At 49.5% G+C, this 14254-nt stretch overlaps 1 protein-coding gene across 4 annotated transcripts in view; it reads left to right on the top strand.

Moving 5' to 3' along the window:
* NR6A1 (nuclear receptor subfamily 6 group A member 1) overlaps positions 1-14254 on the top strand; it is a 150955-nt gene that overhangs the window by 128155 nt on the left and 8546 nt on the right. For 3 of the 4 annotated variants that reach the window (XM_019541024.1, XM_019541025.1, XM_019541027.1), the window contains 4 exons: positions 6693-6748; positions 8956-9113; positions 10071-10298; positions 10853-11107. In XM_019541024.1, the coding sequence (XP_019396569.1) occupies positions 6693-6748; positions 8956-9113; positions 10071-10298; positions 10853-11107 (697 nt within the window). The remainder of the gene's footprint in view (positions 1-6692; positions 6749-8955; positions 9114-10070; positions 10299-10852; positions 11108-14254) is intronic. The other variant, XM_019541026.1, reaches the window with a different exon arrangement.

Raw genomic sequence — 14254 nt, 5'->3', positions numbered from 1 at the left:
GGCAAAGGGAAGGACTGGGTGGCATGGAAGGGAGCATTTCTGGCTCTGCTGTTTTTTGAATTATTCCTCTTGGGCAGAAATGTAAATGCCCTAGAGATTCTAGTAAGACCTGACATGTTAGGCATTCAGGTTTCCACAGCCTCAGGACTGTCTGTTTAATCACAGGCCTTAGCTAAACCCTGCCCTAGAAAGCTCTTGGGTCATGTTGCACTTCCAGTTTATGACATAAAACCATGCCTCTTTCATACCAGGCACAGTTTTGCTGAGAGGGAAAAAGCCGTGCTGGGACCATGCGCTTTTAGGCTGGGGACCACCAGTACGTAAACTCCTCACAGATAAATCATGGAGTACCCTAAGGAAGAATGTCTTACATCAAAACCTTGTCCAGCTTTATCCCAGCTACCTTGTTGGTCCAATAAAAGAGATCACCCTAAGAAAACTTTGCTTCTCACATAATTTCTGGACTGTCACAACTGCAACATCACTCTTATGCTACCTAATCAAGTAGAAAGCTCGTAGAACCAGCGTACTTCCTCATCTGGCATGGTTGTCCCTTTACTGGCAGGGAGAAATCAATTTGTTTTAATTTGTGCTTTAATTTACTGTACTGGTATCATGTAACTGTAACCAGCCCTCTGCTTAACCCCTCGCAACCCAAGGGCAGGGGTTACATAACTATTGAGCTATTTGTCAAATATTAGTAGAAACTACAGCCTAAAAATGAGAGCCTAGCATGAGTAAGAGAGAAGGGAAGTGGACAGCAGTCTTTTACTGGAATGGATCTAAAAGCAATTTTTCTGGGATATTTTCAGCTGAACACTGACAAAAGCAGCGACGCTTGAAGATACAGCATCAGATAGTACAGTTGTCCGCTCGGTCAAGACTAGTTAGCAGAGTGAGGTGACAGGGATGCAGTTAAATGGGTCAGGCAGTGCCTTTGAAATCTGAGGCCCATATGATGTTGGCTTTTAATTTTAAACAGAAAAATGCCCCTGTGAAAAAAGAGTTTGATGTGGTTAATTAGACCATCAAATCCTGCTTTAACCTGCAAGTCTGTTTTCATTGTGCTCGAATAAAAACCTGCAGCTGTTTGCAACTGATTTTAAGAGACTACATTGAGAATGTGATTTCAGTATCAATTTCTCCCCTTAGTAAAGCTTCACTATTTTGACCATTTTAAATCTGTGGCAGCGTGGCCTCCTCTGCTTTAAAAGCCAAGGGATTTTCTGGTTTAACAGCAACAAACAGGAAATGGAGTAGAAGGAGGAGCTGCTGTAATATAGTGATTGTTCAGGCTCACTCCTTTGATATGCACAGAGGGCATTCGGCTTCAGAAGGCAGGGCAGGAGTCGTTGTGGGAAAGGCTGCTTCCTGCAGTCAGAAGCAGAAATCTCATGTCGCGTGTTTAATTCTCCTAAGGTTACGTTACCACAACCGGGGAAGCCTCTTGCCAGATTCATTCTTAGACTTTTTAGCAGAATATGCTGCAGATGCGCTGAACCCCGGTCTGTGGCGCACTGTCTTGCAGCGAAGATCTTTCTGCAGAGACCAGTGTGTGGGACGAGCGAGAAATGTGGAGCGTGACACTTGTGGCATTTTGCTCAGCAGGGAGCCATAGTTGGTTCAACCTGGATTTTAACTTGGGGAATCACATTTTGGGTGACTCAAACTTGCCATCAGTGAGGAAATGATCAGATTGCTCCCCTGGCTGACCTCTCCCTTCTCCTTCCTTTCCATTTCTCAGTCTGTACCTTGGAGCCCCGAGTGCGCGGGTGTGAGGAACGCCCCATCTTCCCATCGCAGCTGTCATGTTTCATCCAAGCACTTAGGTTTCTCCTCCTCTGAGCTCAGGGTTACAGAAGCCAAATGCTATTTGGCTTCATTTGCCTGCATTTTAAAATAAGTATGTAGATCACATATGTTCTCCTCTGAATTTTATGTTACAATATTTTTACTGTGAGGCTTCATGTGGATTTCTTTTCTGGTTGTGGTTTCTCAAAAAATGCCACCCACAGTAAGTCTCTTCAGAGGAAGCCAGGATCCAAAGCACCCAGATGGCCCAGGTGGCTGTCTTTATCTGTTGCACACATTTCTCTTTTTACGTCTCTCTGGATGAATTACTCAATTTTTCTCTTCTCTTTTCTGACTTGATACTGTGATCCCTGTAGCAGGGAGTCCCTCTCCCTCTCTTCCACTTGTTCAGTTTTGGGGGAGAGTCGTTACTGATGCAGACGGAAGCTTTTCCTGTTCCCAGCGGCATGTTGCAGATGTGGTTGCCTTTTTGATCCACAGAAAGATGCTGATGGGTGTTCTTGGAGCTTTTATTCTTAATGGCAAGTCTCAGCCTTGAGAAGCTTTTTTTTTTTTCGTTTTTCTTTTTTTCTATTTTAGCAAATGCTTATTTAGCAGGAAACAGTGACATCTCCTGGCCACTGCTGGGAGAAACCAGACTGACATCCCAAATGCACGAACAATTGCAGCTGGCCTTTGGTCATGGCTCTTTTTGTGGAAAACTCCATTGATTTCATTTGAGAAGTCTGATTACCAGGGTATTAGATGAAAAATGGATGTTCTCATATGAAGATAAAGAAAAAGAGGGTTTTGGTTGACTAGCAGCTGCCTTACTGAGAGTGGTTAATGCAGTCCCACTCTGGGTTTGGGAAGGGAGTGGTGCAGATGCAGTTCCATGGCCCTATCCACAAGAGGATCCTATTTAAAACACCTTACATAAATGAAGTATTCAAGGATGATCAGAGACCTTGAAGCAAGCAAAGCCCCTGTAGGTACTAAGGTACAGGTTAGAAGGGTTAGATACAGCAGCTCTGGACAGTGAAGAAATCCTCTGCGTTTGGAACAAGAAGCAGATTCGTCTCCGTAGACCTCTGAATAAACGGTTATCAGCAAGGGCTGGATCTGGCAGCTCACCTGAGTTAAAATGACCTGTTTAAACCAGGAGCTAATGGAAATGGCTGAGAACAAAGCTGGTTTAGCCCCTGTGAACCTGGTCCAGCCAAAATGCTCACAGTGCACCAAAGCTAGCAGGGAGCTGACTCAAGCACTCATAGCCTTGTCAGGACATGAGGTCAACATAGCTGCAGCCTGAGAGCAGCCCTGCAATGGGGGAGAGATGAATTGATACCTTTCAAAACCTTGAGAAGGAGGCTGAACAGAGCTAGTGAGGGATTTTCCATCTGGGGTAGAGAAAACTTGAAAGAAGAGAGCCCCAGGTTCCTACAGCAGCAGACTGGTCTGACTTCACATCTTTTGGGGCCCTGGTGACAGACGCGGCATTGCCCTGGCAGAGAAGAGCCAATGTAAGCTCCTAGTGCTGCAAAATATCAGGCTTCTCGAGGGTGCAGAGCCACAGGGAGCATGCACTGAATAAAGCCCACAGCTGTGAGACCCCGATGGGTAAACAGCAAACCCAGGCCAGTGCTTGCGAGTTGAATACGGGTTATAGCTGAATGCTGCAGGCAGACAGGGTAGGTTAAAGAGCACAGGGCTCTCTTGGGGCCATGTTTGCTCTCCTGGTTCCACGTGTCCAATTTGAAAGCACCTGGCAGCTTGTCAGACTGGTTCAGCAGGGTGCCGGGCACCGCTGAGGTGGCACAGAGACTTGTAAAAGTCAGCGCAAGTGTCGCATACTTTGGGCGTGCTGCTGTTCATCAGCGCAGCCTGGCTGTCCTGGCTGTGGGTGCAGCTGCTGCCACCGCCTCACCTGGGAGCCAGACCAGCGGGTGACTCCGGTCATCTGTGCCACTTGGCCGGGTCAGTTCTCCCTTGGGTTGAGTCACCACGGTGAAGTGCCGCTCGGTAGTGGGTGTTCCACGACCGGGACAGAGTTCAGCCCTGTTTTCTGCTACAGTTTGTTGTGTTCGGAGCTTGTGCTTGAAGCTGCAAAGGCTGCCCCAAGGATCGTGCAGCCTCAGTGGGGTGAGGACAGGAAGCTTCAGGCGTGAAGGCTTTCGGAGCTGCACATCTAGCCTGGCGGACGGACGTGTTTCCCATTCAGTGTCTGTTTGGCCCCATGCCTAAAAGGGAGGTGATGGTTGCGGTGGAAAGCAGTCCCCGTTACTCCTGGGCCACTCGCAGGGCTGTGGCCAGGATGTATCCAGCTGCCTTAGCAATGGCATCTACAGGCCAGGGCAGAAGCAGTGGCCAAACCTCACTGCTGCTGGTGTTGTACCTGTTCAGTAGATAAAGGACTTGCGTCTCTGTACCCAAGAAATCGGCAGCAGCTACTGAGCACCTGGTGTTCTCAACAGTCAGTCCCCATATTTAGGGGCCTGCATGGTGGGTGGGAGCAGAGCTTTCCATTGCTGTTCTTTTAAGATCTCTGCTCAATGCTTTCAACACCTTTCCCCAGCGCCGGACCTGCTTTCCAAACCAGATGTACCCCACCCAGGGGCATTACTGGAAAGGCATCTACACAGTGCAGTAGAGATCGCCTTCCTAGGGCTACATCGCACCTTCTGCGCTCCGGCAGCCAGGGCAGCGCTCACCAGAGACGTGTCTAGACATTTCAGGAAACATGCAAGATCCCACTTCAGCCATTTCCCAATTTTGGCTACTGTGGGGCTGGTAGCCTCTCCATACAGCTCCTGCTTGCTGCCCTCCCAGAAAAAGAGGGTTTTCCCAACTGACTTAAAGCCAAGTATGCAAGAAGGTCGACACAGGCTCCATAAAGCCAAACTCACTTTGGGTCCAGTGTTAAAACCTGGCTGGAGCATGGCCCCTGCCCATCTGATCTGCCCTGAGCTTGAGAGCTGCATGCCACAGAGCATACCTGTTTTCAGCTGCTTCGCTGCGTCAGGTTGTGAAGTGGTCCGTAGCTACTGCTGGCAGCATAACTCTAGGAAGCATGTGAGAGAAGCAGGCAAATAGCTACGGATGCAGAGAGGCACTGCGGTTTCTAAACAGGCCAGTGCTTCAGCTTCCAGAATAAATGGCCAGAGGATGCAGACCATTAGGTAAACAGATTGCATCTGCGATGCAGGGCTGCTCCATTTATCTCTCCTTTCCTCACTGGGCTCTGCCCCTGCTCAGGAAGACGGTGTTTCCCCACCCTGCTGGTGGCTGGTGCTGGCAGGAACCCCTCAGCTTTTCTCCCGATGCTCAGTTGGCTTTATGGATCCTGGCTGTTTTGTCTTCTCCTGGAGCACCAGAGATGCGCCACAGCTGGAGGTGGGATACTGGGCAGGGGTGGAGCAGTGCGCTGAGGCAGCACAAAGGACCTTCTTTCTTAAATACCTGGCTGCTGAGTCTTGCTCACGCCTCCACAGTCATATTGATGACTGGAATGGCCTTGGGAAGGGATTTCCCCCAAACTGGCTTGGCAGAGACCTTGGTGTTTCTCAGTTCTCTCCACAGCAAACACTTGCTAGCGGGGTAACCCAAGTGTAACTGTTCCTCGCCATTGCCAGGGTCTGAGACGTTGGTGGCACTGTGGTCTCGGATTCTGCTAGGTCTTGTCTCGAGTTGAATTTCCCGAGATTGGAAATGCTTTTATCCCTCTCAGACCTCTGGGTTCAGCAGGGAGGTATTGGGGTGAGACCTAGCAGGCTGCATGATGCAGGAGGTCAGAAGAGGGGCTGTCTGCGAGGCCTGCAGCTCCGCAGGAGGGCATCCTGCCAGCCTTAGCCCCATGATTTACTCTCAGATCCGCTCTGTGGATCAGTGCCATCCCTGGTGCTCAGAGGCTGGTTGCAGCTGTGGCTGTCCTGCATGGAAGGTGCTGAGCACCACGTGCGGAGGCTGAGCTCCCTGTCTCTTTGCTGGGCCTCTCTAGTCCTAGCCTCCGCCTTCCTTGCTGCATCTGGAGAAAGGAGTTAGGTCAGTGCTCCCAGCTGAGAGCCAGGCAGGTGTTGTATTTGCAAGGACTCGGTGTCTGCAGAAGCAGAAACGGGACACCTGTGACAGGCTCTGAGTGCTCAGTGTTGGTGAAGTGTTTCTCAGGGGTCCAAGAATGGCTCGGAGGACCACGCTGTGGGGAGCTGAGGTTGGCCCTGCAGAATGGCCGAGCACAGGGACCTTCCTGCCAGGCAGGACCTGGGCCGCAGGAGTTGCAAGGCCATCCTGGTCCCCCACTGTTTGCCAGCTGTCCTGTGGAGGCAGGTTGGGGGAGCCCTGCAGTGGCAAGGCCAGCCCAGCCCCCCGCTCTTTGCCGGCTGTCTTACGGAGGCAAGGCAGGGGAGCCCGCAGCAGCAAGGCCGTCGTACAGCTGGGACAGACCCCTGCCAGGTCCAGCTGAGGTCCCGGTGGGTGGTCTCAGCAGAGCCTGTGACCCCGCATATCAGAGGGGCTTCAGCTGGCCCACGCATGCCGCAGCCCGTGGGGTCCTTGAGCTGGCAGTCTTTCTCGTGCAGTATTTCCCCGCTAATAAAGAAAAAAGAGTTGGGGAAGTTGTTCCAAATGTCTACTAAGGCAGAGACTGTTTCTGAAGCCTCCCAGTGCTTCTGTCAGTCACGGTATTTTATACACACTGGAAGTGGGGAGCCCAGGGCGCAGCTCCCACTATGGGGGTGGAAATTGGTGGGCATTGCCTAATTTAGCAGAATAAAACTTCCAGAGTCAGTGAATCTACAGCTACGTGGAAGACAGTTCCTGTCAGGGTAGATGCGCTGTCAGCAGCTCTCCACAGTTGCAAATAATCCCAGCGTCCCTAACCAGCTCTTGGTTGTGTTTCTTTGCAGCAATCAGAGAAGATGGCATGCCAGGAGGCAGGAACAAAAGTATTGGACCTGTCCAGGTGAGCAGACTGTTTTTAATGCAGTGCTCCTTCGTCTCTTTACTGCTTGCCCATCTGATTGTGAGACGTGCTCTCAGTCAGTACGCTGGCTGTGTGCTCCTGCAGCTGGAAACGGGGAAGATGAAACTGTTGTTCGTTCCTTGAGGGGAAGAAAACAATGCCACCTCTCAAGGAGGTTGCACGGGCTCAGTGACATCCCTTCCACCTCCTTCTGGGGCAGCGTTGGGAAGGAAGGAGCGCCTGGCTCCAGCGGTGTTCCCGACCCACCTGGGATGGGCTGGATACGAGCCGGTTCCTGCAGCCGCAGTCCCGCCCGGCTGCGGAGCTGCTGCAGTCTCTGAGCCATGGAAGCAGGCAGGCCCAGGAGTTCAACCTGAGTTAATTGGTGACAATTTTGCTCATGCGTGATGATGTCTCCTAATAGCGTAGCAGGGATTTGGCCAGCCCTGCCTCGTTAGTGATACATGCCATTTAGGCAGCTGATTTGTAAACAAGGGTCTGATCTTGCTTAACTCCAGTGAGAGGAAATGGCATCGCTGCACGACAGATTGTCATCGGATGGCTACATGAATAAACTGACAATCTCTGAACTGCTCAGTTGGGCTGTAGGAAACAGTCGGTCCTTTGTAAGCGGCACGAGTACTTCAATCCCTGCAAAGCTCCCAGTAAATCTTAGCAGTCTCCATACTGCAATTTCTTAAGTTGTTGCAAGTGGGGCATCCAGTAAATGTCTTCCTGATTGATGGGGCAGCTTGTCTGGAGATGTCTTGTAAAATGCTAGGTAATTCGGCACAATAGCTTCTGCCACACGAGGGGAGGAATGATTGCCATTTTCCAGGGGGCAGCAGGAACAGCTGTCCTTAAAAAGTTTACTGTTTATTTTAATACACAAGAAGTAATTCAGGAGCAGCCCTTTGCAAGGCTGCCTCTGTGTGTGGGGGGGGGAACTACCACCCCCATGCAAACTAAAATTACCAAAAGCCAAGCAACCAAAAAAGCCTTCTTCCTGCAGTTTGCTTCCCTCTGAATAAGGAATGGCATCACAGTTTGTGCCTTTTCCGTAGACAAGTTCAGTCCCCTCCTTGCTCTTACAGCCTCAGAGGGCAGCAGGAGGGTAGTTCTAAAAACAGATTGCAGTAGCCGCGTGCCACTTCCCATCGTTTTCAAACATAGCCATATTTTGCCAATGCTCCTTACAACCTTCTTGTAAAAGCTAACATCCATGTCCTATTTTTGGGGCAGTGCCTATAACTAGGAATTTTTTACAACATCTCTACAGCAGTGTAGCTGGTAAGGCAGCCCACTTGGGTAGCCAAAAAGGAGCCCTGCCACATTGTGCTTTGTGTGATAGAAAGGATAAACCAGGCTGCCCAACCCAACTGAGAGAGGCTAGTTAATTATTCTCCTCTTAGAATAAAGGAAAGCTGGGCCTTGTGCCTTGGTTGGGGGGTTTCCTGACAATTGTGTTGTCTGGAGTAAATCTCTCAGCAGTGGCTGGTAGGTTCTTTGTGCCTCTTGAAAATGATGCCACAGAAAAGTGCAGTTCAGCAATTGTGTAGAGCTCACATGGACTCCTTGTGCCCATGGGATGGGGGAAGGGAATACGTGCAGTAAACCTCACAAAAAACCCCCAGCACTGCACTTCTTCTGCTACTGCTGAAGGCAGAAATATGTGCATCATGCTGAGCCTAACCCAGGTTGCTGCCATCCCTGGATCTCAGAGGTTTATTTCCAAATGTCACTGCATGTCACAAGTATGATTTAACTGCAGGAGCAAACCAGGAGGTACTGTAGGGACCAAGGGAGCAAAATGGTCCAGATGACCCAGTAATCAGTCTTTGGTGTCCCAGAGCTCTCCTTCCAGCCTCCCTCCCACCACCCCCTGCCATAGACAGAGCTGCGGTGACTGGACATGGGTTGTGCTGTTGGACCGGCAGGTTGTCCTTGGATTATATGACATCCAAATTTATGACATTTACAAAAATGCCTCTTATCAAGAAGAGGTAAGAGGACTAATGAGAGGAGCATGGGAGATTTCAGGTATAGCTGAAAGTCCTTCCAAGCATAGGATATTTCATTTTATAATAAAAGCCTGTGTGGTAGTATTTCTCCCTTGCTACAGACAGCTTGGGAAGTCTGTGCCTGTAGCTAAGCCAGTTTTGTACTTGGTTGAAAAATGTTTGATGTGATGATCTTCTCTCCAAAAGATTTCAGAGGAGGAGATTGAAAGAATTATGTCTGGGCAAGAATTTGAGGGAGAAGCAAACATCTCTTGGAGCAACAATGGAGACAGTGATCACAGTTCCCCTGGGAATGGAGTTTCTGAGAGCAACCAGCCATCACCTGTTTCTACTCCATCATCAAGGTGGGAGTTTTCACTGGAAAACTCAGAGGGCAGTAGCTCGGCCTCTGTTTCACTGAGGATGCTGTGTGGATGAAATGTGACAATGGGCGTTTTGTGAACTGTATATTTTTGCATGTGTAACCGAAGTACGGTCTTGCAAATTGCGGCTGTTTTTATAAACACGTTTCTAGCTGCATTGAAAAGATCAGCCCCGTGCAATGTGAGCAGTGAAATGCCCAGGGGGGCATGATGAAGAGATTTGGTTTAAATATGAGAATTTCAACCTCCCTCCTTCTTCATCTGAAGTGATAACACTTGAGGTTATGAAAGCCTGAACCTTTGTAATGTTTGATTTACCTTTCACTGTCAAGGCTGTTTACATTTCGCTCTGCTCGGAGGTTGAACGTGAACTTGCCAGCTTCTATTCCATCTCTAATTTTGTAATTACCATGCAGTCAGTGTCACTCTCAGGTTCTCATTCACTGTCCCAGTGCTTTGGCATTTGGACTGCAAACACTGAGGAGGGTTATGTGTTAAACCACCATTCCCCGACTCCTGCTTCCAATTGCATTGAAAAAAAGAATTTGATGAAAATATTTGTGCTCAGAGGTGACACAAACTCTCTTATTTGCAATCCTGAATCCCAGGCTGTTAAGAAAGCAGAGATTGAAATGTTTGGCACAACAGTGGGTATCTTTTCTTACACTGAGAATGGCAGCTGTTTTCTGAACAGCAGAGGTTGTAGCTTGACATGAAAAGGAGCTGGCTCTGAGGTCAAGCTGAACATGACGCAGTGTAAAGCGGCTGGGCCACACGTTCTTAACCACTTCCACCAAAGCATTTAAGCACAAAGATGTTTGTCACACTTCCCCCCCCCCGCCAAAGTATTTTGTTTTCTGTTTTCTCCAGGCTGAATGAAGTATTTAATTGCATGTGGGGGAATCTATCTGGTATATTAAATAGATCTTCCTTTTTCAGTAGGTCTGTGGAGCTGAATGGATTCACTGCACTCAGGGATCAGTATATCGGGACACCAGTGTCCACGCACTATCAGTACCTACCGCACCTTTTTAGCTATTCTGCTCACTCAGCTCTGATGCCCCCCCAGGCCCGAAGTCTAGATCCCCAGTCACATAGTCTTATCAATCAGCTAGTGTCAGCCGAGGACCTGGAACCACTTGGCACTCCAATGCTTATCGAAGACGGGTAAGTGTGCGCGATGTAGCCACGAGGAGGCTGCCCAGAGCCAGTGCATTCTCGTATTTGCATTGCTCTGACCATTGCTGTAACCCAGTGTGCCCCGCAGAAGTCAGCGTTGTTGTGCAAACCACTTCTGGGACTTGGTGTTCCTCACTTTAAGGTCCCTTAATTGCACATGTGCTCATGGAAAGAGCTAAGCACCGCCCCGGTCTGAAAGCCATGTCAGCAGAAGCCTGAAGCAGAGCTGTGGAGATGAAGGTGTTAGTGGCTGGGAGCCAAGGGGCGGCTGTTCCATAAATGCATGTTCTGTTCTGTCCTCTCTGAACCCAGCACCGGGGATGGGATTTCCTGGCTGTGAAACCACCTGCGGGCTCCAGGCTCAGCAGCACAAAAAGCCGGCGGGCAGTCGCTGTTCCTGCCACTAGGTGACAGTAGTCAGTAGGAATGGGCACGCGTCCCCGGGACTCGGGGCCGCATTACCCTGCTCTGGGCGTCCTGTCCGTCTGTCTCGCAGCGTGCTGGATTCGTTTTTTATGTCTTCGTCTTAACTGTGCCTGCAGGTATAAAGTGACTCAGGCCGAGCTGTTTGCCTTGCTGTGTCGCCTGGCGGATGAGTTGCTTTTCAGGCAGATTGCTTGGATTAAGAAGCTGCCGTTCTTCTGTGAACTCTCAATCAAGGACTATACTTGCCTGCTAAGTTCCACATGGCAGGAGCTGATTCTGCTGTCCTCACTGACGGTGTACAGCAAGCAGATCTTTGGTGACCTTGCTGATGTGACCTCCAAGTACTCGCCCTCCGATGACGAGCTGCACAGGTGAGGGGCTGGGCATAAACCTCTTGTGGGAGGCAGTGGGATCTCGTGCTCTCGGGTAGGGTCTGGGTGTGGGCTTGGAGACCCAGCTTTTATTCCTGGCTCTGCCACCGACTCCCTCTGTGTCCTTAGACAAGTCGTTCGTCCTGCAGCTTGTTTCTCTCTGTGAAGGAGTGGGGATCCCTGCTTTCAAGAAGCACTTTTGAGTCTTCTGCATGTAGTAGAGGGCTGAAGAGGGGAAAGACCCTGCCCTAAGACCATGAGACTTGTCTTTCTTCCACTCTTGGTCTCAGAGGCCCTGTGTGGGGTTGGTTGTGTGCAACTCTCTGGGTCTTGCCAGGCAGCTGGAGAAGGCACGTGGCTAAGGGCCTGATGTTGGCGTTGGTCCCAGAGGTGAAAGACACCTCCCTCATCCCCTTGTGCTGTCTGAGCCTCTGTGGCCACTAGCCTGCACCAGTCCCAGGTACAAGTGGCTTGCTGGTTCCTGAAGCTTGCCAAAGGTCTGTGTCAGGGGCTCAGAGCTGTAATAAGGAGCCTGCTCCCTCTTGAAAGCGCTGTGCCTGAGTTGGTCCCAGTCCGTGTCCCACATTCAGGTTGGCTTGTAGAACAGGTCTGGTGTCAGAGGGACTGGAAAGCAGGCATATGTTGCAACAAAGAGCTTAAATCCCACAAAGTCTGAGTCTCAGTGGGAAGTGCTAGGGGACCCCTTCGCAACTGAGGTACAGCCCTGTTGTGAAGAGGCGCTGAGCACCCACAGCCCTCGCTGACTCCTGCTTCAGGAAGGCTGTCCACACAGCCCCTAGGTCGGAGACAGGCTTGTGGGTGTTTCTAACCAAGGAGCCTGTGTCCTGCTCTGCTAGTGCCACAGCTCCTGCTTGCTTACAGTGTCATGCAAATTGCACTGTAAAATGTTTCTGACTTCATATAGGTATAGGTTTGGGGGGGGTTACCACCTTTCTGATGACTGCATGCTTCTGTCCCAGGTTGCATCTAAACATTGTGTGTGTGCGTGCGTGCGTGTGTACACCTATACCTGCACACATACATATATAATTTTTTACATATATACAGAACTATATATATAATTTTTGCTTGTTTAATTTAGGTTTCATATTTCTTTCTGCCCTCCTGTTTTTATTTTTTAAACTTTAAAACCTCTCCCTTTTGCTCTGCCCAGCCAAAGTTGTCTTTGAAGTTTTTGAACCGATTTTCTTACATTCATATTCAGACTGTGTGAATGAATTCTTAAATTATTTTCAATGTTAAATATTCTTTTGAAATTGTTGATGGAAGAGGGACAGGGCCTGTGACATTTATCAGACTGAGAGATCCTTTGACTCTTTGCAGTTTGAGTTTGCTGTGGAAAGGTTTGGTTTGCCTATGTCTGGTTGTCCAGTGTTTGCCTTCTGCAGTCCTGGGGGAATGTGGCAGATTTCCCAGACCTTCAGCTCACTTTTCTCCAAGTTTTCTGTACTGGAGCATCTCATGGGCCTATTGAAAACCATTGTTTTTGCTAATTCTCACCTCTGGTTTGTCATTATGCTGTGGTGCATTTGAGGGGTGAAATCTGTGTCTGGATTTGTTAGCCCATAACAACAGCCGATGCCCTGGCATAGGTGCAGGAGCTACTTAGCGAGTGAGAGTAAAAGTACAGATTAGGCTCGCCATGGCTGTCCCTGCATCTGGAGCCCAAAGGGACATGACACCAAAATAGTAATTCTGTGTTACTCTTCTGTAGGGTTTTTCAGGCATAGACCTCGGAGCACTGTCCAGAAGAGGTTGACATTTATCCGTGCTTTGTACATGGGGGAAACTGGATTGTGCACAGCTATCGGCCCTGCAGTTTTTCTAGTCTTAGCATGCGGCTGCTTGCTGCTCGCTAGATTAAAGATCCCTCTTGGATAACAGCGATTTCTCAGCCTCCTGAGATCACGCTGGTAGTGAAAGCCTAGCACCAAGGATACTCGTCCCCCTAGAAACCCTTTCTTCACCCTGTGACGAAGAGCAAAGCACCTTTAGGTGAGGAATAATAGCCCAGGATCAAAGAATATCCTACCTAAATAACCATGAGATACAAAATGGCAAGCATGTCCACCCAGCTATCCAGTGCCAGCAGAATCACAAAGCTGTGACCTTATTGCCACAGTGTTGCATTATTAATTGCTGTTTCACTGTTTCGCTGACATAAATTTAATGATGTTGCAACTTAGCTGACACTGTGGAGGAAACCCGGCTATCTGATGCTCCAAGTGACCTGCCTTTAATTCATCACCCCTGGCAGTTTCTTTCTTTCCTTGGCCAATGCCAGACAGACCCGTGTTTGGATAGTAGATAGACCAACAGTCTCGGGAGAGGATGTTTGTAGGGTTTGCTTGCATGGCTGCCCATCTTCCCTTCCTTTCTACCCTTCGACCTGCTTTGCCTCTGCCCTTGCTGGAGCCAGGAGCTGTGCCGTGAGTATTATGGAGTGATGCATCTATGGTATCACTGTATATGTAAGCAAAGATATGTATGTGAGCACTGACAGTTGTTTTAATGGATATATTTTCACCATAGTCTGTGAGGTAGGGGAGCATGACTGTCATCACCCTTTTACACGTGGGAAACTGAGGCACGGGGAAGCTAAGTGACATGCACAGGGTCACAGGAAGGAAGGGACAGAGTAAAGAACTGGCCCCCAGGTCACTCAAGTCCTCTGACCCCTGCATCTCTTTGCCTTTTGCTTCACCACGTGGCAAATGCAGCTTCTCCAAAGAGAATCGCATGTGAAAGCCAAGTACAATAGCACTTGCTCCCAGGCTGGCTCTTCAGTGTGCTCACGCTCTCCATCAAGGCCCCAAAAGTTGACATGTGTGTGCATGTGTGGTTGTGTGCATGTGTCAAATGGCAGAGCCAGAGAGGAAGAAAATAGTAAAGGAAGAAGCTTAACCCTTCAGACACTGGTGGTTTCCAGCTTGCCAGCCTCACGCATGCATCAGCGAGCGCCCGTGAGCATGTAGGCAACGAGTTAAAAGACACGGTTCAGCAGTGGCAGGTTCCCTGTCACCTCTGCCTCTGACTCACCATCTCGAGTGTCATTAATTGACATTAACAAAGGGTGGAAAAGTAGATGTAAAAGGCTGCTCGGGAGGAGGAAGAAGCAGGAGCATG

This window comes from Crocodylus porosus, unplaced genomic scaffold (assembly GCF_001723895.1).
Source record: "Crocodylus porosus isolate Cpor-Errol unplaced genomic scaffold, CroPor_comp1, whole genome shotgun sequence".
In the NCBI taxonomy this organism is placed as follows: Eukaryota; Metazoa; Chordata; order Crocodylia; family Crocodylidae; genus Crocodylus; species Crocodylus porosus.
The sequence above is the reverse complement of the archived record's forward strand: the minus strand, read 5'-3'. Positions and strand labels throughout refer to the sequence as shown.